This window comes from Microcaecilia unicolor, chromosome 6 (assembly GCF_901765095.1).
Source record: "Microcaecilia unicolor chromosome 6, aMicUni1.1, whole genome shotgun sequence".
In the NCBI taxonomy this organism is placed as follows: Eukaryota; Metazoa; Chordata; class Amphibia; order Gymnophiona; family Siphonopidae; genus Microcaecilia; species Microcaecilia unicolor.
This window is the reverse complement of record NC_044036.1, coordinates 195,228,102-195,254,719: the sequence shown is the minus strand read 5'-3', so window position 1 is coordinate 195,254,719 and position 26,618 is coordinate 195,228,102. Positions and strand designations below refer to the sequence as shown.

The 26,618-nt window shown below is 43.5% G+C and overlaps 1 protein-coding gene across 3 annotated transcripts in view; it reads right to left on the bottom strand.

Moving 5' to 3' along the window:
* Nucleotides 1–307: 307 nt before the first annotated feature.
* DCAF1 (DDB1 and CUL4 associated factor 1) overlaps nucleotides 308–26,618 on the bottom strand; it is a 648,223-nt gene continuing 621,912 nt past the window's right edge. For 2 of the 3 annotated variants that reach the window (XM_030205586.1, XM_030205588.1), the window contains one exon: nucleotides 308–2,321. In XM_030205586.1, the coding sequence (XP_030061446.1) occupies nucleotides 2,263–2,321 (59 nt within the window). In that variant the 3' untranslated portion in view covers nucleotides 308–2,262. The remainder of the gene's footprint in view (nucleotides 2,322–26,618) is intronic. The other variant, XM_030205587.1, reaches the window with a different exon arrangement.

Below are 26,618 nucleotides of genomic sequence, written 5' to 3'. Positions count from 1 at the left end.
TAAAAACATAAGTACTTTAAAAGAGCTCAAACAGAAAATATGAATTAAACACTAACATACTGGTTTGAAGACCTAGAATATGTTTTCAATAGCAAAAAGCAAGTTTGAAGAATTACGTTAAGAAATACACCAGGATGAAGACCATTTAAAAGCAAAACCTAGTTCTTTTGTTTTTGGTTTTATTTTTCTAAATAATACATTTTACATGAAAAGAAAATGTCCTTTGATTTGCAATTTCCACACCACAGGATGTACACAGGAATGGGACAAAGGTTTTTGGGTTTGTTTGTTTTTTTTTTTTAATAAAAAAAAATAAAAAAAAAAAGAAAAAACTAAAAGGGACTGCATCCATTTCCCCATCACTTGTTTCTAAGAGACTAATGTCACCTGTGGAAATAAGAAAAGGACAATCGCATATCCTTAGGGCCCCTGCTTCCATAGGCACAAAATGGAGAGAAAAACCTCTTCAATGCAAGCCAGAGAGAGGTAGATTTGACTCCTCCTGGGTAGCTGAAACGTGTATGACCTGTATTGGTAGCAATGAAAAATTACTGTGGAACAAAGAGCAATGAATGTCTCTTAGAAGGGCTGCTCTGATAAATACTTAATGACACCAGTCCCTCCCTCATTAACCTGTTTCTGGCCCTGCACTTTCCTCCCCCTCCTTTAGGCTTCTATTCAATTGGAGGCCAGTATCTGTTGAGTTACAGCATCATGAACTTTCATTTGCCTCCCTATTTTATCCCCCCCAAACCAGGAACCCCAGTAACTAGTAAGTGCCCTTGGCTGGAGGCCAAGCTCTAGGGTTCCTTCTGAAAAACCTGAGCCTTGGATTCAGATTCCCTCCCTCCTGGGACTGTGAACATTTGCAGTAATGTTAGTACCAGAAGGAGTCTCTTAACACATTATAACACCTTATTTTAATGGGGAAACAAATGGTGGTCATTTGGTTGAGAAGAAGAGGAGTGTGGTTGAGAAGAATAAACTTCCTCTCATCCAAAGTTAAAACACATTTTGAAAGCCAATAGAAAGGATTCAAGAGCGACCACTTACTGCTTCTAACAAAAATCAAAAATTCACTAGTACCAGGAAGGAGCAGCTTTTCCCACCAATCCCCTGCCAGAGGACCTTGAAAGAAAAAGTTGCAAGCGCCTTGATAACCTGCCTCAGCAGTCAAAACACTGAACTCACTTTTCTTGGCCTAATTAGAAAAAAGGAGAATACACTTCACAGTTACAAAGATGAAAAGACTTTGGTAAAGGCAGTGTTTCCACTGAAATCTGGTAGGGCAGTTCTGCTCTGTCACTTTATCAGGGTTTCTCTGCAGGTACAGAAACAGGGATCAGATGGGCAAAGTTTTCCTTCATTCTGCTGTGACTGCTCTAAGGACAGCAGACATACAGTCAGTATACCAATGCGCACACAAACACTTATGTTGGGGGGAAGAGGGTTACCTGTAAAGATAAAGACCAAAAGAATGTTCCATACATTTACGTCAGAACAATGGCTGTTTTCACATTTGGTAGATTCATACATAGAAGATATAACCACTTTCTACCCCTCCCTTCATTAGAACCAGGCCCTGCTCCGATCCTCACCTGTCAAGTTCAAACATGGGAGGACCAGGAAAACAGATGCAAATGTTTTATATATTTATAATAAAAGAAATCCATCACCCTTACTAAATGTTAAAAAGAACTTTTTTCTTTGCTTGGTTTTCAATACTTTCTCTATGTAAAAACATACACTTTATGTGGATGTGAAATGTTAAAAAAAAAAAAAAGTTTGCAGAGCCTGTAATTATGGTGGTAAGTTAATGGTGCCAGAGTTGGGGATCCCCTCCCTCCACGTTCACACAGTTGCTTACTTTTCATTCCTCCAATACTTTTTTTTTTGTCTTTTTGTTGATTTTATACAAAACTATTTTTGTTCTTTAGTAAAGAACTTCATACAAAACAAAATACCCTGACCTCTGACCCCCCAGGTATCTTGGGGTGGGGGGTGAGGTTCTGGTCCAGTCTTCAAACGTGAAACAAAAGGATCTGTCGGAGGGAGACAAAGGCCGCTTTGCCAGGGTGTTTATTTCAAGGGAGCTCAGAGACTCGCAGAGGTCTTCCAATCAATCCAACCAAGGAGGTGGGAGGTCCTCACACCTGGGACAGGTGTCCATATCTCCTCTTAAATTTGCTGCCGACAGACAAGGTCTCCCACCATCTGAGGGTAGAGTCTCCCTCTTGACATCTATGCAGCAAATTGATTTCCTTATTCATTAAGGGCCAAAATGATGTCATCTTCTAAATCTGAATTATCTGAGGTGTCTGCTGGAGAGAAAAAGAATTTGTAAGGTTTGCTATTAGGCACATTAATGGCACAGTGAAGTATGTTTACATCCTGACAAATTCTGAAAGGCCTCTCTCACTTTCCTATGCACAGTCTGGTGAGCAGCACAGAACACAGCTGTTAAAATTTCTCTGGCATTGTCGTCATATCTACAATATGTTGTGTATAATGCTAATGCTGCAGTACCAGTATGTTGACTAGCTCATTTAGCACTTAAATGCAAATCATTAAGATTCCACTTTTTCATTCCTGAAAGACAATAGTATTTAAGTATCCCTCAGTTACTTCCATTATTCTGGAGGTAAGAGAGGTTCATTTTTATAATCATGCAACAAACAGGGAAGGACGTTTGATGACCTAAGAATAAAACCCCTTCCGCATAATCCTATTACTTAAACTGTACGAATTTTACCACTCCAGTTATAATTAAGTGTACTTCTACCCATCCCCGGAGACTTATCAGCCTCATTGGGATTAATTTTCTCTATATGCTACTATATATTTGTCCCAGAGTTGCATTCTCTTTTCGGGAACCGTATCAGCTTCTTTGCACCTACTGTTACTCTATTTTCCACTCTGTATATATTCCCGGAGTTGGTACTCTCCTCTCTGGAACCTGTAAGCCACATTGAGCCTACTGCTAAGTGGGAAAATGTGGGATACAAATGTAATAAATAAATAAAGCCACACACAGGCAATAAAAAAGCCAAGAACCAAACAATTACTATTTTTTTAAACTTCTTGTTTATTAACGTAGATTCAAAGTAACAAGACAGAATCAACTTTGGTACAATTTCAGTGCACAACATGACATGTCCTCTATCTTTTATCAATAACAGGTATACAACAGTTTATAGAATTTTAAAACCCTTGCCCCCCACCCTCCTCCCTCCCATCCCTACCCCTCTTCAGGAATTCAAAATTCTGCTACGGGCTACTGGAGTCAAGGTGTCCCCAAATGGTGCCCAAACCCTACAGAAATTATCTCCCTTAGATCCTGCTAGGTCAGCAATGCCACTGCATTCAAGTGAGCACATGTAGATCATTGAGGAACGCCACTGCATTACTGTGGGGAATTCCACATTCACCAGTTTGCAATGTCACTTTTTTCCCCATCAACACAGCTTTGTGAAGAAATAAGCGTAAACCAGGCCCTTGCCCGCTCCTTTATATTGTAGTCACCAAACCAACTGTTTTGGAGTCGGACTCCATCTCACTCCCCACATAGAAGAGACATGCGACGACAAATCCTTCCAGAACTTCTGCATGCCTGAGCAAAACCAGAACATATGGCTCAATGAGCGTTTTCTTCCCACACTTAGGGCAGCTGTCAGATTCATGCAAGGTGGCCCTGTAGGCTCTCCTCTGCGAAACATGTAGACGAAAAACAAATTGGTACTGTATTTCCCACCAGCTGACAGGTTTCGGTAATTTTGTAGGTGCTAGTTAATGTCGACTGGATGTTCTCCGGAGAATACTTGTATAAAACAATTACTATTTTAAACACTCTGCTGGTCCCATTCTTGGTAGTAAGGAGCAGTCTATTGTTTAACCCCCAATGTGTACCATTAGCTGGACACTACAAAACTGTGATGCAGATTTTATACATGTAACTGAAATTTAAGAACATAAATAAGCATTGTCATACTGGGACAGACCAAAGGTCCATCAAGCCCCGCATCCTGTTTCCAACAGTGGCCAACTCAGGTCACAAATACCTGGCAAGATCCAAAAAAAGTTCAATACATTTATGCTGCTTATCCCAGAAATAAGCAGTGGATTTCCCCCAAGTCATTTTAATAATGGTCTATGGACTTTTCCTTTAGGATGCTGTCCAAACATTTTTTAAACCCTGCTAAGCTAACCGCCTTTACCTCATTCTCTGGCAAACAAATTCCAGAGTTTAATTACACATTGAATGAAAAAATATTTTCTCCAGTTTGTTTTAAATTTACTATTTAGTAGCTTCTTTGCGCTTTCCAAAAAATACTAGGGCTAGGGGGCATGCAAAGAAGCGATTTACATCTACCTGTTCCACTCCATTCATTATTTTATAGACCTCTATCATATCTACCCTCAGACATCTTTTCTCCAAGCTGAAGAGCCTTAGCAGCTATAGCCTTTCCTCATAGGGAAGTTGTCCCATCCCCTTTATCATTTTCGTTGTCATTCTATGTACCTTTTCTAATTCCATTATATCTTTTTGGAGACGCCTCAACAGTGTTGTTCCGAAGGGCTCTGGAGTCAGTTCACATGAGATGGTATTGCTTTCCAGCCTCTCAGGAGAGTAAGCCTCCTCAGGACCCAGGAGGCAGCTTGTTCCTTGGCACTCCTGCCCAGAGTCTGGACCTAATTCCAGACGTCCAAGGCAGCCATAGACTCGAGACACTCCAGAAGGGGTACTATCCTAAGTCTGATTCAGACCATTGGTGGAAGTCTGAGCTGGAGCCAGAGGACTTGGAGGAGGAGTCCCTTGGTTTCCTTTCAGATCCTACTCTACTAAATGAAAGAAGAAAGTCTCCACCTAGGAACTCTGAGGGCAAAAATGTTAGAATGCTTTACCAGCGTATATTAGAACGGTTAGAGACACAGCATGCTTTAAGCGATATGGATCACCTTAAAAAGAGATGATAGAACCTCTGTCCACGTGGGTGTTGTCTACAGACCCCCGACACAATTAGAGGAACTAGATAAAGATCTGATCGCAGATATTCAAAAAATTAGGAAAGAAAAAAGAGGTTCTGTTGATGGGAGATTTCAATCTGCCGGATGTAGATTGGAAGGTTCCGTCTGCCAAATCGGAAAGAAGTAGAGAGGTCGTGGATGCTTTCCAAAGTGCTCTGCTCAGACAGATGGTGACGGAACCGACGAGGGAGGGAGCGACGCTGGATCTGGTGCTCACAAATGGGGATAGTGTGTCAAATGTCCGAGTGGGTGCACACCTGGGAAGCAGTGACCATCAAACGGTTTGGTTAGATATAACGGCTGAAGTGGAGGGCGGCCACTCTAAACTCAAAGTCCTGGATTTCAAGCATGCTGACTTTAGTAAAATGGGGGAATACCTGAGGAAGGAGATGATGGGCTGGGAGGATGTACATGAAGTGGAAGGGCAGTGGTCCAGGCTGAAAGAAGTAATAAATAGGGCCACAGACCTTTATGTAAGGAGAGTAAATAAAAGCAAGAGAAAAAGGAAACCGATATGGTTCTCCAAGCAAGTGGCTGAGAAAATAAAGGCTAAAGAGTTGGCGTTCCAGAAATATAGAAAATCTCAAGAAGAGGAACACGGGGAGGAATACCGGATGAAACTGAAAGAAGCCAAGAGAGAGGTACGTCTGGCGAAGGCGCAAGCGGAAGAACAAATAGCTAGAAATGTAAGGAGGAGCGACAAAAATTTCTTCAGGTATATTAGTGAAAGAAGAATGACTAAAAAGGGAATTGTGAGATTAAAAGATAGAGCGAACCGCTATGTAGATAATGATGAAGAAAAAGCCAATTTGCTAAATAGATACTTTTGTTCTGTTTTCACTGAAGAAAATCCTGGAGAAGGACCACAAGGGACTGGCAAAAGTACACCTGAGAATGGAGTGAATAGAGCACCGTTCACGAAAGAGTGTGTGTATTAACAACTAGGAAAGCTAAAGGTGGACAAAGCCATGGGACCGGACGGGATCCACCCCAGAATATTGAGGGAGCTCAGAGAGGTTCTGGCGGGTCCTCTAAAGATTTGTTTAATAATCCCTGGAGATGGGAGAGGTTCCGAGGGACTGGAGAACGGCGGAGGTGGTCCCTCTTCACAAAAATGGTGATAGGGAAGAAGCTGGAAACTACATGCCAGTAAGTCTCACTTCGGTTATTGGAAAAGTAATGGAAGCGATGCTGAAGGAAAGGATAGTGAATTTCCTGGAAGCCAATAAGTTGCAAGATCCGAGACAACATGGTTTTACCAGAGGGAAATCGTGCCAAACGAATCTCATTGAATTCTTTGATTGGGTAACTGGAGAATTGAATCATCGAAGTGCTATAGACATAATCTACTTAGATTCTAGCAAAGCTTTTGACACGGTTCCCCACAGGAGCTCTTAAATAAACTAGATGGGCTGAAGATAGGTCCCGAAGTGGTGAACTGGATTAGGAACTGGTTGACGGACAGACGACAGAGGGTGGTGGTAAATGGAGTTCGCTCGGAGGAGGGAAAGGTGAGTAGTGGAGTGCCTCAGGGATCGGTGCTGGGGCCAATTCTGTTCAATACATTTGTGAGTGACATTGCCGAAGGGTTAGAAGGAAAAGTTTGCCTATTTGCGGATGATACTAAGATTTGCAACAGAGTGGACACCCGGGAGGGAGTGGAAAGCATGAAAAGGGATCTGAGGAAGGTAGAAGAATAGTCTAAGGTTTGGCAATTAAAATTCAATGCGAAGAAATGCAAAGTGATGCATTTAGGGAGTAGAAACCCACGAGAGACTTATGTGTTAGGCGGTGAGAGTCTGATAGGTACTGAGGGGGAGAGGGATCTTGGGGTGATAGTATCCGAGGATCTGAAGGCGACGAAACAGTGTGACAAGGTGGTGGCCGTAGCGAGAAGGTTGCTAGGCTGTATTGAGAGAGGTGTGATCAGCAAAAGAAAGGAAGTGTTGATGCCTCTGTACAAGTCGTTGGTGAGGCCCCACCTGGAGTATTGTGTTCAGTTTTGGAGGCCGTACCTTGCGAAGGATGTTAAAAAAATGGAAGCGGTGCAAAGAAAAGCTACGAGAATGGTATGGGATTTGCGTTCCAAGACGTATGAGCAGAGACTTGCTGAGCTGAACATGTATACCCTGGAGGAAAGGAGGAACAGGGGTGATATGATACAGACGTTCAAATACTTGAAAGGTATTAATCCGCAAAAAAATCTTTTCCGGAGATGGGAAGGCGGTAGAACGAGAGGATTGAAGGGGGGCAGACTCAAAAAAGATGTCAGGAAGTATTTTTTCACGGAGAGGGTGGTGGATGCTTGGAATGCCCTCCCGCGGGAGGTGGTGAAGATGAAAAAGGTAACGGAATTCAAACATGCGTGGGATATGCATAAAGGAATCCTATGCAGTAGGAATGGATCCTCAGAAGCTTAGCCAAAATTGGGTGGCGGAGCAGGTGGGGGAAGAGAGGTTGGTGGTTGGGAGGCGAGGATAGTGGAGGGCAGACTTATACGGTCTGTGCCAGAGCCAGTGATGGGAGGCGGGACTGGTGGTTGGGAGGCAGGAAATACTGCTGGGCAGACTTGTACAGTCTGTGCCCTGAAAAAGGCAGGTACAAATCAAGGTAAGGTATACACACATGAGTTTATCTTGTTGGGCAGACTGGGTGGACCCATGCAGGTCTTTTTCTACCGTCATCTAGTATGTTACTATGTTTGTTAATATGTATAATCAATGATATGCCTTAAGACAGCAGGCTGTCTTAATATGTATAATCAATGATACGCCTTAACAAACAATATTGTATATTGTTTTTATGGAATTTGTGTTTGATTATTTTGAGTTGTTATTATTATGTGCGCCACTTAAAGGCTAAATTTAAGTGAACAAACCTAACACCTATCTTCAATTATAAAGCATCTCTTACAAGGCCGCAACAGTGCCTGTGTATGGCATTCTTCAGGCTGTGCAGATGAAGCACTGAAAGACTCCCCTCTCTATACAGCCTATTCATAAGGCAGCTCTCGGTTTCAAGAAACAGCTTCTTCACCATTCCATGATGGTCAAATCTGCCCTCAAAAGAGCCAAAAGCTGTAAGTCTCATGCCTCGGTGCACCTGGGGAGGGATGCTAGGACTGTGAAATCTTTTGGGAGGTTTTCCAGAATGCTATGCTCATATCCCGCATACATTCTTACCAGCTCTACATGAGCATGCACTTGTAGAACCTAGTGCGCGGTGTGGTGGAGTTCACAGATACTCTGCCCTACAGTAAGCTGCTGAGCTCCACCAGCTAGTAGCCAAGTGTAGAAGGTCTGCAGAAAGCACATAGCAAGGGCAACCTATGATGCTTTTCATACTGCATTCAGAGCCAATGCTTATGGGCATTGGTATACACAGATTTGCCTGGCTGCATGTCTCAGACCTCTGACAGACATCTTGTGCTAAGGAGAAAACCAGTTGCTGACCCCACCAAGAAAAGAACCGATACCATCAAGTCACTGTCTCAGCCCGCTCCTTCTGTGGCTTTCACATCACAGAGGATCTCGCGGGGAAGTCAAATAAGGTCCTACTACTCTCAAAGGCGTACCCCCCACCTTCCTGCCCCCCCCCCCCAAACAGTCCTGGCTCTTGATCCCATGTATGGCAGCAAGTCCAGAAGTCCCAGCCTAGCTCCCCAAAGCATGGGACGAACTTTTGACTGGCTCAAAGACAGCATATCTGCAACACAAGTACCTAAACAGAACACCCAACAGGTAGGAGGGAGGTTGAATTTTTTTTTTTTACTAAGGTGGCGCCTTGTAATCTCTGACTGCTGGGTCCTCAAAATAGTCTGGATGCGTTTCATTGGTGAAAAAGTCCTTCCAAATTGCCTTATGAGAGCCTCAAGATTAAGATATCAGCATCAGGATCTGCTTACAAAGGAACGAACTCTCTCTTCCCTTTATCAGGGCAATGTAGTCAAACCCGTTCCACCAGAGGAAAAAGAAGAGATTTTACTCCTAAGTTTTTCTTGGTTCCCAAGAAAAGGTTTTTCCTTTTTTCCCCCCCAAGGCTCCTACTTGATGAATAATCCCTGGAATACCGCTTTGAGGCTTTCCCACAGTTTCATCTCAGACACCACCCCTATATCATTCAGACTAAGTATTTCTCTAAGAATATCCTCCTGCACTCTAGTATCGAACAGTAGAGATTCATTTAATCTCCAAAAAGAAGGGCCTTTATATTGAGATCTACAGGAGAAAAAGAACTATAAAGGGGCATGGTCTGACCATGAAATATTTTGAATGCATGCTCTATTTGCCTAGGATAGCCAAATCCATTCCTCCATATCAAATCAATCCTGGAGTACCTTTACGTACTGGGGAGAAAAAAAACAACGTATGCTTGGGTGCTAGGATTCAGAGTTCTCCAAATGTTACTAAGCTTCAGTTCCCTGGTCAATTTAAGAAAAACCCTATCAAAAGCAGAGTTCAGGGTCTGGCTGTCAGAGTGTCTACCAAAGAATTAGGTACAAATTTAAAATGACCTGCCATTAGGATATGACCAGCTGCCTGTGCTAGAATGGTCATGCTCTGTGTCCTCCAAAATGTATTATGATTCTCATTGGGCCTATAAATGTTAATCAAAGTAACAGCTTCTCCGTGTAAAGAGCCATTAAGTAGGTAAATTCTGTCCTCCTCATCCCTGTGCAGGTTTTCAACCTGGAAGGCCAGGTGCCGATTAACTAAAATAGCACCCCCCCCCCCCACACACTTTTGTCTCTATGTTTACCTGACACACCTTACATAAGATTTCACCATAACAGTAGTTTTTTACACTCATCTTAAAGTTACATAAGTACATAAGTATTGCCACACTGGGTCCATCAAGCCCAGCATCCTGTTTCCAACAGTGGCCAATCCAGGTCACAAATACTACTACTACTAAACATTTCTAGAGCGCTACTAGGGTTACGCAGCGCTGTACAAATTATAACTAAGGACGTCCCTGCTCAGAAGAGCTTACAATCTAAAGGACGAAAAGTCAAGTTGGGGTAGTCTAGATTTCCTGAGTAGAGGTGTTGTGATTAGGTGCCGAAAGCGACATTGAAGAGGTGGGCTTTGAGCAATGATTTGAAGATGGGTAGGGAGGGGGCCTGGCGTATGGGCTCAGGGAGTTTGTTCCAAGCATGGGGTGAGGCGAGGCAGAAAGGGCGGAGCCTAGAGTTGGCGGTGGTGGAGAAGGGTACTGAAAGGAGGGATTTATCTTGAGAGTGGAGGTTACGGGCAGGGACATAAGGGGAGATGAGGGTAGAGAGGTAAGGAGGGGCTGCAGATCGAGTGCATTTGTAGGTTAGTAGGAGAAGCTTGAACTGTATGCGGTATCTGATCGAAGCCAGTGAAGTGACTTGAGGAGAGGGGTGATATGAGTATATCGTCAAGGCGGAAGATAAGACGTGCGGCAGAGTTCTGGATGGACTGAAGGGGGGATAGGTGCTAAGTGGGAGGCCGGTGAGGAGTAGGTTGCAGTAGTCAAGGCGAGAGGTAATGAGAGAGTGGATGAGAGTTCGGGTGGTGTGCTCAGAGAGGACGGGGCGAATTTTGCTAATGTTGTAGATATACCTGGCAAGATCCCAAAAAAGGTTCAATACATTTTATGCTGCTTATCCCAGAAATAGCAATGGATTTTCTCCAAGTCATAATGGTCTATGGACTTTTCTTTAGGAAGCTGTCCAGACCTTTTTAAAACCCCGTTAAGCTAACCGCCTTTACCATATTCTCTGGCAACAAATTTCAGAGTTTAATTACACGTTGAGTAAAGAAACATTTTCCCCGATTTGTATTAAATTTACTACTTTGTAGCTTCACTGCATGCCCCCTAGTCCTAGTATTTTTCGAAAGAGTAGACAAACCATTCATGTCTACCCATTCCACTCCACTCATTATTTTTATAGACCTCTATCATATCTCCCCTCAGCCATATTTTCTCCAAGCTGAAGAGCCTTTCTTCATAGGGAAGTTGTCCCAACCCCTTTATCATTTTCGTCGCCCTTCTCTGTACCTTTTCTAATTCCACTATATCTTTTCTGAGATGTGGCGACCAGAATTGAACACAAAATTCGAGGTGTGGTTGCACCATGGATCGATACAAAGGCATAACATCCTCACTTTTGTTCTCCATTCCTTTCCTAATAATACCTAACATTCTATTTGCTTTCTTAGCCGCCGCTGCAGCACACTGAGCAGAGGGTTTCAACTTATCATCAACAACAAAACCGAGATCCCTTTCTTGGTTGGTGACTCCTAATGTGGAACCTTGCATTACGTAGCTATAGTTCGGGTTCCTCTTTCCCATATGCATCACTTTGCACTTGCTCACACTAAACGTCATCTGCCATTTAGACGCCCAGTCTCCCAATCTTTTTTTTTTTTATTTGTTAAACTTTTTATTAATATTCCAACAATGTATTACACTCTTAAACATTATTCCTATACATAGCTCATCTGCAACATTCAATCTTTGTTAACATTCTTTATTTTTCCCCCCTTCCCCAGTATTCTCCAACCCCCTCCCCCCTTTCCTCCCCCCTCCCCTCCCCCCATTAGCTCACCTAATCGTAACCATTCTTCCGCATTGGGTTTATATTTTCCCTTTCGCCTATCAGTCATTTTCTCCATTCCCATCAAGAAGTACAATTTATTTTCCCAATCCCGTCTCGTGGGGCCTGTTCTTTGTTTCCATTTCAGTGCTATTGTTGTTTTGGCTGCTGCTAGGCACATACGCTTTATTCGAGTTTGCCATGCCTTCTCTCCCTTATTCCCGTAGCCCAACAAACACCATTTGGGATCACAAATGAACTGAATCCCTATTGCTTGGGTAATTAATCCTGTAATCATTTCCCAAAACTCTTGTATAATGGGGCATGTCCACCAAATGTGATAATATGTTCCTTTCCCTTCTTCACAGCGCCAGCATTTATCTGATGCATTAGGGAACATTGCTTTTAATCTGTCAGGTGTATAATACCAGCGACTCATTACTTTATAAGCGTTTTCCTTCACCAGTACACAGATAGATGCTTTTTTTTTTTCCTCTATACACATTTTCTTCCATTCTCCCCCAGTGAATTCTTGTTCAAGATCCTGTTCCCAAACTTTCATATAGGGTAATTTTTCAAAGGTAGTGCCCCTACTATGTTCGTATAATTTAGAGATCCCTTTTCCTCCACCATAAAGGGACCCCCATAGGTTTTCAAACTTTTCATTATCTATCCAGTTACCCTTATTCCATTTTGCTGTCACCATATAATTTCTAACTTGAAGATATGCATAGATTTCTGTCTCAGGAAGATCATATTCCTTACTAAGCTCTTCAAAGTTTTTAATTTTGCCCTCTCTTGTAAACTCACGAAACCTAATCAAACCTTTATCATACCATGAGGCAATTATCTTGTTTTCCTGCCCCCCAGGAAACCCCGGTTCTTGTGTGAGCCAAGCGTATGTGGATCTATTATGTGGTCCCCCTGAGTTTCCTTTTGAGCTTACCCCATAATATTAACAAATGTGAAACGAAGGGATTCAATGTTAGTGTTTTATACGTATGTTCAGGGATAGACCCCCAGAGCAGTGCATCCAGCCTACCTTCCTGTACAAATATCTGTTCTAACTGGGTAATCGGAGAAAGGTCAACTCTGCTCCAGACCTCAATTTGTCGCAGTTGGGCTGCCCAGTAATACCAAGTAATATTAGGGATTCCTCTGCCCCCTAGTTCTACTGCTCTCCACATTATTTTCCGTGATAATCTGGCTGGATGTCCTGCCCATATGAACTCCCCAATTTCCGTCTGTAGTTTCTGTAATTCCCCTTTAGGGACAGCTATTGGCAGTGTTTGAAATAAGAATAACAGTCTAGGAAGGATATTCATCTTGACCACCGCTATACGACCCCACCATGACAAAAATCCTCCCTTCCACTTTTGCAGGTCTCTTCGAATAGCTGCTATAAGCGGTGTATAATTCAATAAGTATAATGTGTTTAGATCCCGGGGTACATTTATGCCCAAATAGCGAAAATTTCTGCCTGTCCAGCGAAAACCATGTCTCTTCCCAAGTTGTTCTATTTCCTGATCAGTGGCAGTTATTCCCATGAGTTCAGATTTATCAAAGTTTACACGAAAACCTGACAGTGACCCAAAAAGATTTAATTCCTTTATTAGCACTGGCAGCGTCGTATGTGGTTTGCCAATGTAGAACAGCAAATCGTCCGCAAATAAAGCTATTTTATGCTCTTTTCCTCCCATTCGGACCCCCTGCGCTTCCTTCAATGTTCTTATTCGTTGGGCCAGTGGTTCAATGGATATTGCAAATAACAGCGGGGATAGGGGGCATCCCTGTCTGGTCCCCCTTTGTATGTTCACTAGATCTGACCACCCCCCATTCACTTTAATCCTTGCCTTTGGTTGGTCATATAGCTTTTTCACCCAGCCTACAAAAGTGGTTGCCAAATCCCATTCCTAACATTACCTCCCATAAGTATCGACCCTATCAAACGCCTTTTCAGCGTCTATTGTTAATAAAGTCATAAAATCTCCCCTCTTTTGTGCCCCCCAGATTAAGTTAAGGGTCCTTCTAATGTTGTCTGCCACTTGCCTATGTTTAATGAAGCCAGATTGGTCCTCATGTATGAGAGATGGTAATATCCCACTCAGCCGATTTGCCATTATTTTGGCCAGGATTTTAACATCTACATTCAGCAGGGATATCAGTCTAAACGACCCACATAAAGTCGGATCTCTCCCAGGTTTTAACAAAACCGATATCCCTGCCTCCTGCATGCTGGTCGGGAATCCCTTCCCCTCAAAGCTAGCATTCCCCAGCCTCACTAAGAGGGGTCCCAGTTCCTGTTGGAAGATTTTATAATATTTAGCAGTATATCCATCTAGCCCTGGTGATTTCCCACCCTTTAGGCCTCTGATAACTCCCAACACTTCCTCCAATGTTATTGCTGCTTCCATCTCATCTCTCTGTTGTACCGACATCTTTTGCAATCCAAGTCCCTGGATATAATCCCTGATGCTTTCTACCGATTCTGTTGATTCCCTTTTATATAGCTTTTTATAAAAGTCCATAAATTGTGTCCTAATTTCCTCATCTTGATGGTAAATCACATCTTTTGGGCCCTTAATTTTAGTGATCGTATTCTTAACTCTTCTATCACGCAATCCCCTAGCTAAGATTTTCCCAGCTTTATTGCTGAACTCGAAAAATTTCTGCTGCATTAATTGTCTATGGAATTCCATGGTTTTCATCTGAATCATATGCAGTTCCGCTCTCCATTTTTTAAGTTCTACTATTGTTGGGGTTTCCCCTCTCTTTGATGTATAGCTTCCGTTCTCGCTAGCTGTCTCCGTATTTCTACCTCCCTCTCTGCTCTCTGTTTCTTCTTGTAAGCCCCCTTTTTAATTAAGACCCCCCTCACTACTGCTTTTAAAGCATCCCACATAGTCCCATCTGTTACCTCCCCCGTATCATTTAGTTCTAAGTATTCTTTAATAGTGTTCCTAATTTCTTGGCAATCCATTTCTCCATCTAATAAAGTTTCATTGAGTCTCCAGATTGTCCTGATCTTTGCTTATTCAACCCATCTAATGTGACCCAAACTGCTGCATGATCCGAGCATGTATACTCTCTATCTCTGCCTCCTTTATATCTCCCCATATGTTCCGGCTACCCCAAATTGCATCTATTCTGGCGTATGTGTCCTGTACGTGGGCATAGTGTGTATACTGGCGCTGTCCCGGATGCTGTAAACGCCATATGTCTATTACGTCTAATTCGCGCATCAGTCTGAGAAATTGGCGCCCATTATACCCCTCTCCCCCATCCGTCTTATCAGAGTGATCCATGATCCCCGCCGCATGGTTGAAGTCTCCCCCAGCATTACCACTCCTTCTACAAAGGGAATCAGTTCTGCCCGAGTGGTATCAAAGTATCTCCCTTGACCCTTGTTTGGTGCATACATGTTTATTAAAGTGACATTGCGATTGTTGACCTTCCCCCTGACTGCTAGGCAGCGACCTTCTCTATCTTTATACACAGCCTCTTTAACAAACTGCAGATGTTCTTTCACATAAATCACTAAGCCTCCCGTCTTATTTCCCCTAGTATCAGCCAATGCATACCCCTCCCCCAGCCCTTTGTTCACAATAAGTGCTTCATCTTTCTTCTTAATGTGGGTTTCCTGCAACATTATTATATCACAGTTCAATCTGCGCAGTTCTCTGAAAATTATACTTCTCTTACCCGGATTATTTAACCCATTTACATTCCATGACCCAATACGTATTCCTCTAATACTCAGTCCTCCCCCGTTCCCCCCACCTCCCCCCCCCCCCCAATCTCCCCATCAACTGGCATCCACTCTTTCGTGCCAGTATTCCCCTTAAGGAAGCACATCATCTTCTGAGCTTGACCACCCGGTCCCTTAATCAAATATGCATTCCCTCCCTCATTTATGTTGCTTTACCTCTTCCCTTCTATTTAAAACTCATATATGCATTTACCCCAACATCACATATATAACTTTTCAACTTGTTTCATCTTCACTCCCACTTACTACAGTGGAAACTCGTTCAAAGTCCCTGTTCAGTCCTTATCAGCTTCAGGTGGCATCATCTTCTCCACTGTATCTCTTGCATTTCGTGCTGGAGGACGATTCCTCCTCCCTACAGCCATCTGCCAACCCGTCTGATCTTTTCTCCCTGGCTGCCTTGGGATTGCTGCATGTTTTCTTCCTCTCTGGGTACATCTGTACATCCCATCTCCTTTAAGACTTTACACGCTCCTTGTGGTGAGTGAAGACGCCGAGTAGTACTCCCCACCGATACTTGCAGCCCAAACGGAAACAGCCAGCGATAGCGTAATCCAGATTTTTGTAAGTAGCTTGTAATGTCCTTAAAGTTTCTTCTGCGCTGTAGCGTTTGTCTAGCCAGATCTTGATAAATCCGGATCTTAGCCGTGTTCCAAGTTATCTCCCCCAGTTCTCTCGCTTTTCTCCAAATTTTTTCTTTAACTGGAAACCTAAGAAAACAGGCTACTATATCTCTTGGCAAACCTTTCCGTGGTGCACCTAGGCTTCTGTGCGCCCTTTCCAGTTCCACAGGCACATTCTCTCGGCCCCTCTCCCGCACTGGAGTCCAGATTAAGTAGCAAAGCACAGATTTCTTGAACCACTTTCTCGGCATCTTTATACTGGTCCTCCTCCGGAATGCCTCTGAATCTCAAGTTGCACCTTCTAGTGCGATTTTCAAGATCTTCCAGCCTGTCTTCCATATCCACTCTTGTTTGCTGTTCATTTTTTTATGGAGCCCCGGAGTCCCACACTTCCAGCGATATGGCCTCCATTTTTCCTCCGTTTCCGCCAGCCTGTTTCCGATTTCTTGATTTCTTCGCGCAATTCCGCTACCGCCGTTTGAATGCTTCGTCTTGTTGTCACCATTTCAGTTTTTAATTCTGTAAACCATCTGGCGAAATCGTTCTTACTAATTTCTGCCTCGCTCTCAAATGCTCTTCTAGGTCCTGGTCCGATTCGCTTTCCGCGTTCGCCATCTTGGCCCCTCGAGACCGAAGTCCGGTCCTTTTGTAGCGCTCGATGACTCGGACGTAAACTTGAATTTTGCCAGCTTTTTCTTGCTGCCACGAGTTTAGCTTTAGTTTTTTTAATATTAGGAGTGATTTTTCGCTTTTTTGCCCGAGGAATGCTTCGTTTTGCCCTAAAGACGACGGAGCTTACAGATCAAGCAGCCATCTCTCCGATGATGTCACTTCCTCCCAGTCTCCCAATCTTGTAAGGTCCTCTTGTAATTTTTCACAATCCTCTAGCGATTTAACAACTTCGAATAACTTTGTGTCATCAGCAAATTTAATTACCTCACTAGTAACTCATCTCCAAATCATTTATAAATATGTTAAAAAAGCAGCAGTCCCCAGCACAGGCTGTCAAACGCCTTTTGAAAATCCAGATACACAATATCAACCAGCTCACCTTTATCCACATGTTTGTTCACTCGTTCAAAGAAATGTAAATAGATTGGTGAGCAAGATTTCCCTTCACTAAATCCATGTTGGCTTTGTCTCATAATCCATGCTTCTGAATATACTCTGTAATTTTGTTCTTGATAATAGTCTCTAACATTTTGCCAGGCACCGACGTAAGGCTCACCCAGTCTATAATTTCCCGGATCTGGGGGGAGGGAGGAAAGATGCCCCAGAATCTTTTTGGCTGTGTATTATGTAAGCCTAAAACACATGGGGAATGAGATTCCTTAACATTAGGTATTTAACTATTTCTTGTACTATGAGACATGCGAGAGACTGGCTTGTGGGAAGTCAACAGTTTACCGGAACACACCTGGAGGCCTCCATCACTCCAGAGGTACATCTCAGCTGGTTAATGCACACTACAAAAACGAGAACTACTGGAAGACCTGTGATGAATCCATTTGTGAGTTCGGTGAGAGCGATGTGGAGGTGGTTGTGTCGAAGATATCGCTTTTCAGCGGTGGCTACTCCCTTTATATCATTGAACTTAAACCCAGACTTTCCAGATGGAACCTCAGCAAGAACATTTGTTACCTGGAGGCAGAAAGGGATACAATATCTTTACCAGATATTAAATGAAGAAGGGCATCTAAACCCTTTCAAGGAGTTACAGAGAGAGTATGGATTGCCCACATCAGATTTTTAAGCGTATCTGCAGGTACGGCATTATGCCCATTCCCTAGGCGCAGAAAATTTAAGTGAGGATGTACAAGATATTCTCTCCACAGCGCTCACACTGGGATCTCAGAATGTGGTGCCATTATGTTATCATCACAGGCACCTTCTAGACTCCACAGAGGACATTGACTACCGGAAGATACCAAAGTGCTGGGCGCAGGAGCTGGAAATTGAGTTCACTGGAGATATGCTACAGAGTATCGTGCTCTCCATTTGCACAGATCGCCTTTTATTCGGAATTGGAAACAACAGTATAAATTTGCACAGAGGATTTATATTGCACTGGCCAGAGCGCAGAAGGTGGGTTTTGGCTCAGGGGCGTGCCCTAAATGCGGGATAGACCTGGCAATGCTGGGCCACATGTTCTAGCTAAGCCCACCAAATTCGACAGTTTTGGCCACATATTCTGGCAGAAATTAGACGATGCTGGAGGCGACAACTGAATGACAACCCACTGATTGTATTTGACATTTATAACATTACAAAACCTGTTCCATCAGGATTCGTGGGTTTTCTGCAGAAGGCTTTGCAGATTGGAAAGAAAGTAATCTTGCTCAACTGGAGAGAAGCACATGCACCCTCCAGAGACTTGTGGAGATCAAAGATGACAGAACTATTGCACATAGAGATGTGTGGGATAGTTAACTCTAAAGAGAAAGACTCCAGCTCCTTCCAAAAACTTGGGAGAAGTTTAGGAACGCATTACAACCACTGGCAAAAAAGAAAATACTCCAGAGTTTACAGTGGAGTGTTTGGAGACCTAGCCACTCTACAGATTCTGCAAAGAAATGACTGAAAAAAAAGGAGGGAGGAATTCTTGGAGGAGGGGGAAGGGGAGAAGTTAGGAAACGGGTGGAATAAGAAAAAGTTATGCTGATGCTTGTTTAGCAGTTGCCAATTGGTGCTGCGGTTGGTGTTATTCTGATCATTAATAAAGATGATTTAAACATATTTTCCCAGATCTCCTCTTGAACCTTTTTTAAATGTCGGCATTAAATGGGCTACCTTTCAATCTTCTGGTACCACACTCGATTTTAAAGATAAATTACATATTACTAACAATAGTTTTGCCAGTTCTGGGATGAATACCATCTTTTGCTACTCTGCAATTTGTCAACTGCCACATTACACCCTCTAGGTTTATAGAGATTTCATTCATAGTGACAGCCATTCTTCTGGAACAATTCCTGGAAGGGCTACCCCCATCTATGAAACAATGGGTGAGGCAGCACCCTAATTTGATGCCGGAGAGTGCTTTGGAAGCAGTTGAAGTTTTTTTTTTTTTTTTTTAACCGAGCACAACCAGAACCTGAACCCTACAAGGAGAAGCCGTGAGCTAGAAGTCCCAGAAGGAAATGAGAGAAAGCAGGATCTGAGAACTCAAGGGACCTAAAATCACCCACTAGCCCAGGATCCCCATGGAAGGGGTCACAGCAATGGAGGTCCTCGCTCCATGAACCAGTGCATTCTGCTAACCCGGTCGCAAGACCTGCACTCTTCATTTGCTTCAATGTGGAGGGAGTGGCCACGAGAGACTACTCAGACGAAGAGACTATGGATGTTAATATGGCCACTCCACACGCTTGCAACTTTGTGGAAGACTCTCAACTTGAGAACAGGAACTGTGTGCTGCAAGTTGAAGTGGATGAGAATCCCTACTAGGAACTGGTAGACTCCAGGAGTGTCAAGATCTTTGTTCAGAGGGAACTATGAATGAATCGCGACACTGTGATTCGTGCATGAGTGACCAGAGACAGTATCCCATGGTTCAAATATCGTTCAAAGCGCCAATGCGACAAGCCCAGATGGAGATTGCTGATCTGCTTTGGCTCCTCTACCCAGCTATCCTGGGCCAGGATTTCCCAGAATTCAGAGCTGTGGATCCAACTGACTCCTGGCCCAAAGAAGAAGGAATATTTACCCGAGATCTTCCTGTTGGAGGACCCCAACTTGTATATAGAGAATCTAAAATTGCCTAAACCTCACAGTCAGTGGTGACTAAAGAAACTGTGCTGTCCTCTGAATTTAGGAGCTGCAGTTGATGGAGATCCAGGCCAGGGGAAGAAGATGAACAGGACATCCCAGACCCCTAGAAAATCTACCCCCTAGAAAGAGGGGAATTTTAAGAGGGCTCAGGCAGAGAACAAATCCTTTAGAGAAGCTCGGGTCAAGGTTACAATTGTAGATTCCAACTCCCAGAGTTTGGAAGGAGATGAGAGACAAAAAAAAAAGCTGACTGCTGAGAATTTCCTAGAGGCCTTGGACTATCCGCACGTAGATGAAAGACAACAGTGGCAGAACAAGTTGACATCTGGAATACACACCTAGCCAAGACCATAGAGAAAACAGCACCACTAAAAAAAAGTCTTATGCCCCACTCACAAACGCTCATCTTGGTTTTCTCCAGAACTTCGGATCCTTAAATGTGAAGGACAAAAACTGGAATGGAGATGGTGCAAATCTCACCTGGATGAAGACAGGCTGAACTGCAGGAAGAACATGGCAAAGTACCGCCAAGCCTTAACAGCAACCAAAAAACAGTATTTCTCTCAATGCATTGCACAGGCTGCCAATTCAACCAAGCAGTTGTTCAGTATAGTAATCAGCCTACTGCAACCCCCACAACAAAACCAGCCTGCCCAGTAACAGTAACATAGTAACATAGTAGATGACGGCAGAAAAAAGACCTGCATGGTCCATCCAGTCTGCCCAACAAGATAAATTCATATGTGTATACCTTACCTTGATTTGTACCTGTCTTTTCAGGGCACAGACCGTATAAGTCTGCCCAGCAGGATTCCCCGCCTCCCAACCACCAGTCCCACCTCCCATCACCAGCTCTGGCACAGACCGTATAAGTCTGCCCTCCACTATCTTCGCCTCCCAACCACGAACCCCTCTTCCCCCCACCTGCTCCGCCACCCAATTTCGGCTAAGCTTCTGAGGATCCATTCCTTCTGCACAGGATTCCTTTATGTATATCCCACGCACGTTTGAATTCCGTTACCGTTTTCATCTCCACCACCTCCCTGAGTCTGCCCACCTTCAATCTCATTTCATGTCCTCTCGTTCTACCACCTTTCCATTTCTGGAAAAGATTTGTTTGCGGATTAATACCTTTCAAATATTTGAACGTCTGTATCATATCACCCCTGTTCCTCCTTTCCTCCAGGGTATACATGTTCAGGTCAGCAAGTCTCTCTTCATACGTCTTGGAATGCAATTCCCATACCATTCTCGTAGCTTTTCTTTGCACCGCTTCCATTTTTTTTAACATCCTTCGCAAGGTACGGCCTCCAAAACGGAACACAATACTCCAGGTGGGGCCTCACCAACGACTTGTACAGGGGCATCAACACTTCCTTTCTTCTGCTGATCACGCCTCTCTCAATACAGCCTAGCAACCTTCTCGCTACGGCCACCGCCTTGTCACACTGTTTCGTCGCCTTCAGATCCTCGGATACTATCACCCCAAGATCCCTCTCCCCCTCAGTACCTATCAGACTCTCACCGCCTAACACACACAAGTCTCCCGTGGGTTTCTACTCCCTAAGTGCATCACTTTGCATTTCTTAGCAATGAATTTTAATTGCCAAACCTTAGACCATTGTTCTAGCTTCCTCAAATCCTTTTTCATGCTTTCCACTCCCTCCCGGGTGTCCACTCTGTTGCAAATCTTAGTATCATCCGCAAATAGGCAAACTTTACCTTCTAACCCGTCGGCAATGTCACTCACAAATATATTGAACAGAATCGGCCCCAGCATCGATCCCTGAGGCACTCCACTACTCACCTTTCCCTCCTCCGAGCGAACTCCATTTACCACCACCCTCTGTCGTCTGTCCGTCAACCAGTTCCTAATCCAGTTCACCACTTCGGGACCTATCTTCAGCCCATCGAGTTTATTTAAGAGCCTCCTGTGGGGAACCGTGTCAAAAGCTTTGCTAAAATCTAAGTAGATTATGTCTATAGCATGTTGATGATTCAATTCTCCAGTTACCCAATCAAAGAATTCAATGAGATTCGTTTGGCACGATTTCCCTCTGGTAAAACCATGTTGTCTCGGATCTTGCAACTTATTGGCTTCCAGGAAATTCACTATCCTTTCCTTCAGCATCACTTCCATTACTTTTCCAATAACCGAAGTGAGGCTTACCGGCCTGTAGTTTCCAGCTTCTTCCCTATCACCACTTTTGTGAAGAGGGACCACATCCGCCGTTTTCCAGTCCCTCGGAACCTCTCCTGTCTACAGGGATTTATTAACAAATCTTTAAGAGGACCCGCCAGAACCTCTCTGAGCTCCCTCAATATTCTGGGGTGGATCCCGTCCGGTCCCATGGCTTTGTCCACCTTTAGCTTTCCTAGTTGTTGATACACACTCTCTTCCGTGAACGGTGCTCTATCCACTCCATTCTCAGGTGTACTTTTGCCAGTCCCTTGTGGTCCTTCTCCAGGATTTTCTTCAGTGAAAACAGAACAAAAATTTCTATTTAGCAAATTGGCTTTTTCTTCATCATTATCTACATAGCGTTTCGCTGTATCTTTTAGTCTCACAATTCCCTTTTTAGTCATTCTCCTTTCACTAATATACCTGAAGAAATTTTTGTCGCCCCTCCTTACATTTCTAGTCATTTGTTCTTCCGCGTTGCGCCTTCGCCAGACGTACCTCTCTCTTGGCTTCTTTCAGTTTCATCCGGTATTCCTCCCCGTGTTCCTCTTCTTGAGATTTTCTATATTTCTGGAACGCCAACTCTTTAGCCTTTATTTTCTCAGCCTCTTGCTTGGAAAACCATATCGGTTTCCTTTTTCTCTTGCTTTTATTTACTCTCCTTACATAAAGGTCTGTGGCCCTCTTTATTACTTATTTCAGCCTGGACCACTGTCCTTCCACTTCTTGTACGTCCTCCCAGCCCATCAGCTCCTTCCTCAGGTATTCCCCATTTTACTAAAGTCAGCATGCTTGAAATCCAGTTTAGAGTGGCTGCCCTCCACTTCCGCTGTCATATCAAACCAAACCGTTTGATGGTCGCTGCTTCCCAGGTGTGCACCCACTCGAACATTTGACACACTATCCCCATTTGTGAGCACCAGATCCAGCGTTGCTCCCTCCCTCGTGGGTTCTGTTACAATTTTTCTGAGCAGAGCACTTTGGAAAGCATCCACGATCTCTCTACTTCTTTCCGATTTGGCAGACGGAACCTTCCAATCTACATCCGGCAGATTGAAATCTCCCATTAACAGAACCTCTTTTTCTTTCCTAATTTTTGAATATCTGCGATCAGATCTTTATCTAGTTCCTCTAATTGTGTCGGGGGTCTGTAGACACACCCACGTGGACAGAGGTTCTATCACCTCTTTTTAAGGTGATCCATATCGCTTCTTCCTTTCCCCAGGTCCCAGTCATTTCAGTCGCCATGATATCATTCTTCACATACAGAGCTACTCCTCCACCTTTACGACCCTCTCTATCCTTCCTAAATAGATTATAGCCTGGTATGTTTGCATCCCATTCATGGGAACCATTGAGCCACGTCTCCGTGATTGCAACAACATCTAAGTCTGCCTCCAACATCAGGGCTTGAAGGTCATGAACTTTATTGCTTAGACTACGAGCATTTGTGGCCATCGCTTTCCATCTATATTCCTGGTATGTGTTTCAACATTAGTGATTTTGCTGCATACTTTGCCAACAAAATTAAAAGTCTCCACCAGGATTTACAGGCAATCCCACCCAGTGCCCAACCAGTCACCAGGGGTGCACAAATTCACCCCCTCCTAACAGAGAAAGATGGAAAACTTTAACCTGACAGAGGAGAGCTTTGACAAAATCCTAAGAGACCTTCGACCAACTACCTGCTCCCTCGATCCCTGCCCATCAAAGATAGTGCGGCAGGCAAGTATGGGCCGTATAGAAGGCACCACAAAAATTGCGAACACCTCTCTTTCTAATGGGCAACTAGCAACAGCATTAAAAAGGGCAGTGGTTCGCCCTCTGGTGAAGAAAAACAACCTAGACCAGGACAAACCTGAAAGGTACAGGCCAGTATTCAACATCCTGTTTCTAGGGAAACTCAGAGAACAAACAGTCTGTGTTCAACTTAATGAATGGCTAGAAAAGAGTAACTGGCTAGATCCATGTCAATCTGGATTCAGACCTGGTTATTGAGTAGAGAGGTGTGGTAGCTGTGCTAGTACACTTTTAAAGATAATCAACATAAGTAAAACAAAATAAAACATGGAAAAGAAAATATGATACCTTTTTTATTGGACATTACTTAACACATTTCTTGATTAGCTTTCGAAGGTTGCCCTTCTTCGTCAGATCGGAAATAAGCAAACGTTGGTACATGACAGTATATATAAGTGAAACATCAAAGCATTTCAGTGACAGTCTAACAGTCTATCCACCCCCATCCTGTTAGACTGTCACTGAAATGCTTTGATGTTTCACTTATATATACTGTCATCTACCAACATTGCTTATTCCGATCTGACGAAGAAGGGCAACCTTCAAAAGCTAATCAAGAAATGTATTAAGTTATGTCCAATAAAAAAGGTATCATCTTATTTTCTTTTCCATGTTTTATTTTGTTTTACTTCTATGAAGACCTGGTTATGGAACAGAAACGGTCCTCGATCCCTGCTAGATGATCTTCACAGAAACCGAGACAAGGGATTTGCCTCGATGTTAGTACTGCTAGATTACTCAGCAGCTTTTCACACTATGGATCATGATATCTTGCTAGCACGACTGACAGAAACAGGTATTAATGGAACAGTACCTATCTATCAGACAGGCAACAATCCATAATGATTGGCAGCAATTCATCACCACCATGGACACTGGCCTGCGGGGTACCACAAGGATCGATACTGTCACCTATTCTGTTCAATATCTACCTCAAGCCACTAGCTGAACTGATTCGGTCAATGGACACTCAGTTCTACATCTATTTAGATGATGTGCAGCTACCCATACCCATTGAACCTGACTTACCTACACTACAGCCTTGAATAAAGTGATCACTTGTCTAACATCAAATCAAAATGGGCTAAACACAACAAACTTTGCCTGAACCCAAGTAAAACCGAGCTTCTCTGGGTCCCTAACACAAATGGATACATACCTGACATCAAAATCTCTTTTGGAAGTATGAACTCCCCCTCAAATCACAAGTCAGGAACCTTGGAATACAGTTAGATTCAACACTTACTCTCAAATCCAAGCAACCTTCAAGAGCTGCTTCTACTATTTGCGACAGCTACGCTGCCTCTCTCCTTACATCGAGAAGGTAAATCTTATCCCAGTTGTGCATGCCATGGTAACATCAAGACTGGATTACTGCAATGCACTATACAATGGTCTGACTAGAAAGGGCCTGCACCAGCTCCAGCTGATTCAGAATGCAGCAGCAAGACTCATAGAAGGTTGCAAGCGACGTGACCACATCACACACCATTTTTGCAAAAACTTCATTGGCTACCAGTACAATAAAGGGCTAAATTTAAAACTCTAGGTCTGATCTTCAAGGCCCTTAAGGAAATGGCCCTGAGTATCTGAAGAATAGGATGATCCTCCACACACCGCCAAGGACACTAAGGCCCTCCCAAGGACTTTCACTAACTATACCCTCTCCAAAAGACATTACATGATGTGATACCACAAGCGAGCCTTCTCCAGAGTAGCCCCCACACTCTGGAATGCATTGCCTGAAAGGCTTCACTTAACACAAGGACTACCTCTACTTCAGGAAGCAGGTGAAAGTTTGGCTCTTCAACCAAGCCTTTAATGGAAGAAGTTAACTAACTTGTTAGTCTCACTCACACACACAAGCATTGAATCGGGCTGCACAAACTGCAGCGGGACATGTTTATCCACTCCTACCCTGAGATAATATTTAACCATCTCTCTGACCTCATGTGCAACTTTCTTCAAATCTATCACCATACTTTCTAAGTCTTCTATTTTCTTACTCATCTATATGTTACAACTTTGCTTTACCCTTCACTACCAATTACAATGTGCATATTGTGTTGTCATTGCAAGTAGTATACCATGTCATACTTTGCATTGTTGTTCGAATAGTTTTACTGCTCTAATTGCCTATTGCTCATGTTTGATCTATTCTACTGTACACCGCCTTGAGTGAATTCCTTCAAAAAGTGGAAAATAAATCCTAACAATAATAGATGGGAACCCCTTGGTAACCCCTGTAAGGTAGCTCCCCCATATTTCGCAAAGAAGGATTTATTGTAGAGAATGACCAAAGGGGCACTGGAAGGGGAAGAGATAGAGCAGTTATTAGTCCTGCACCCTTACCATAGGCAGGTCATGCATTAGCACATAGTTATCTGTTAGGTCAGTGGTTCCCAAATCTGATCCTGGGGCACCTCAGTCAGTCAGGTTTTCGGAATATCAACAATGAAGTGGATGCAGTGGAGGTAGTGCATACAAATCTCTCTCATAAATATTCATTGTGGATGTCCCAAAAACCTGACTGGCTGGGGTGCCTCCAGGACCAGGTTTGGGAACCATTGTGATAGGAGATCACTTGAGGGAGGAGAAAATCTGGCCTTCTTATATCTGTGCCTTGCATGTGCTTTGACACTCCTTAATGCTGCTTCTTGTTATTTTCAGACGGTTCCTTCTTCCATTTTCTGAAGGCGTTTCTTTTAGCCCTTATAGCTTTCTTCACCTCACTTTTCAACCATGCCGGCTGTCCTTTGGACTTCTGTCTTCTTTCTAATTTGCGGAATATGTTTGGCCTGGGCCTCCAGGATGGTATTTTGAACAGCGTCCATGCCTGTTGTACAGTTTTTACCCTCTCAGTTGCCCCCCTAAGTTAAAAAA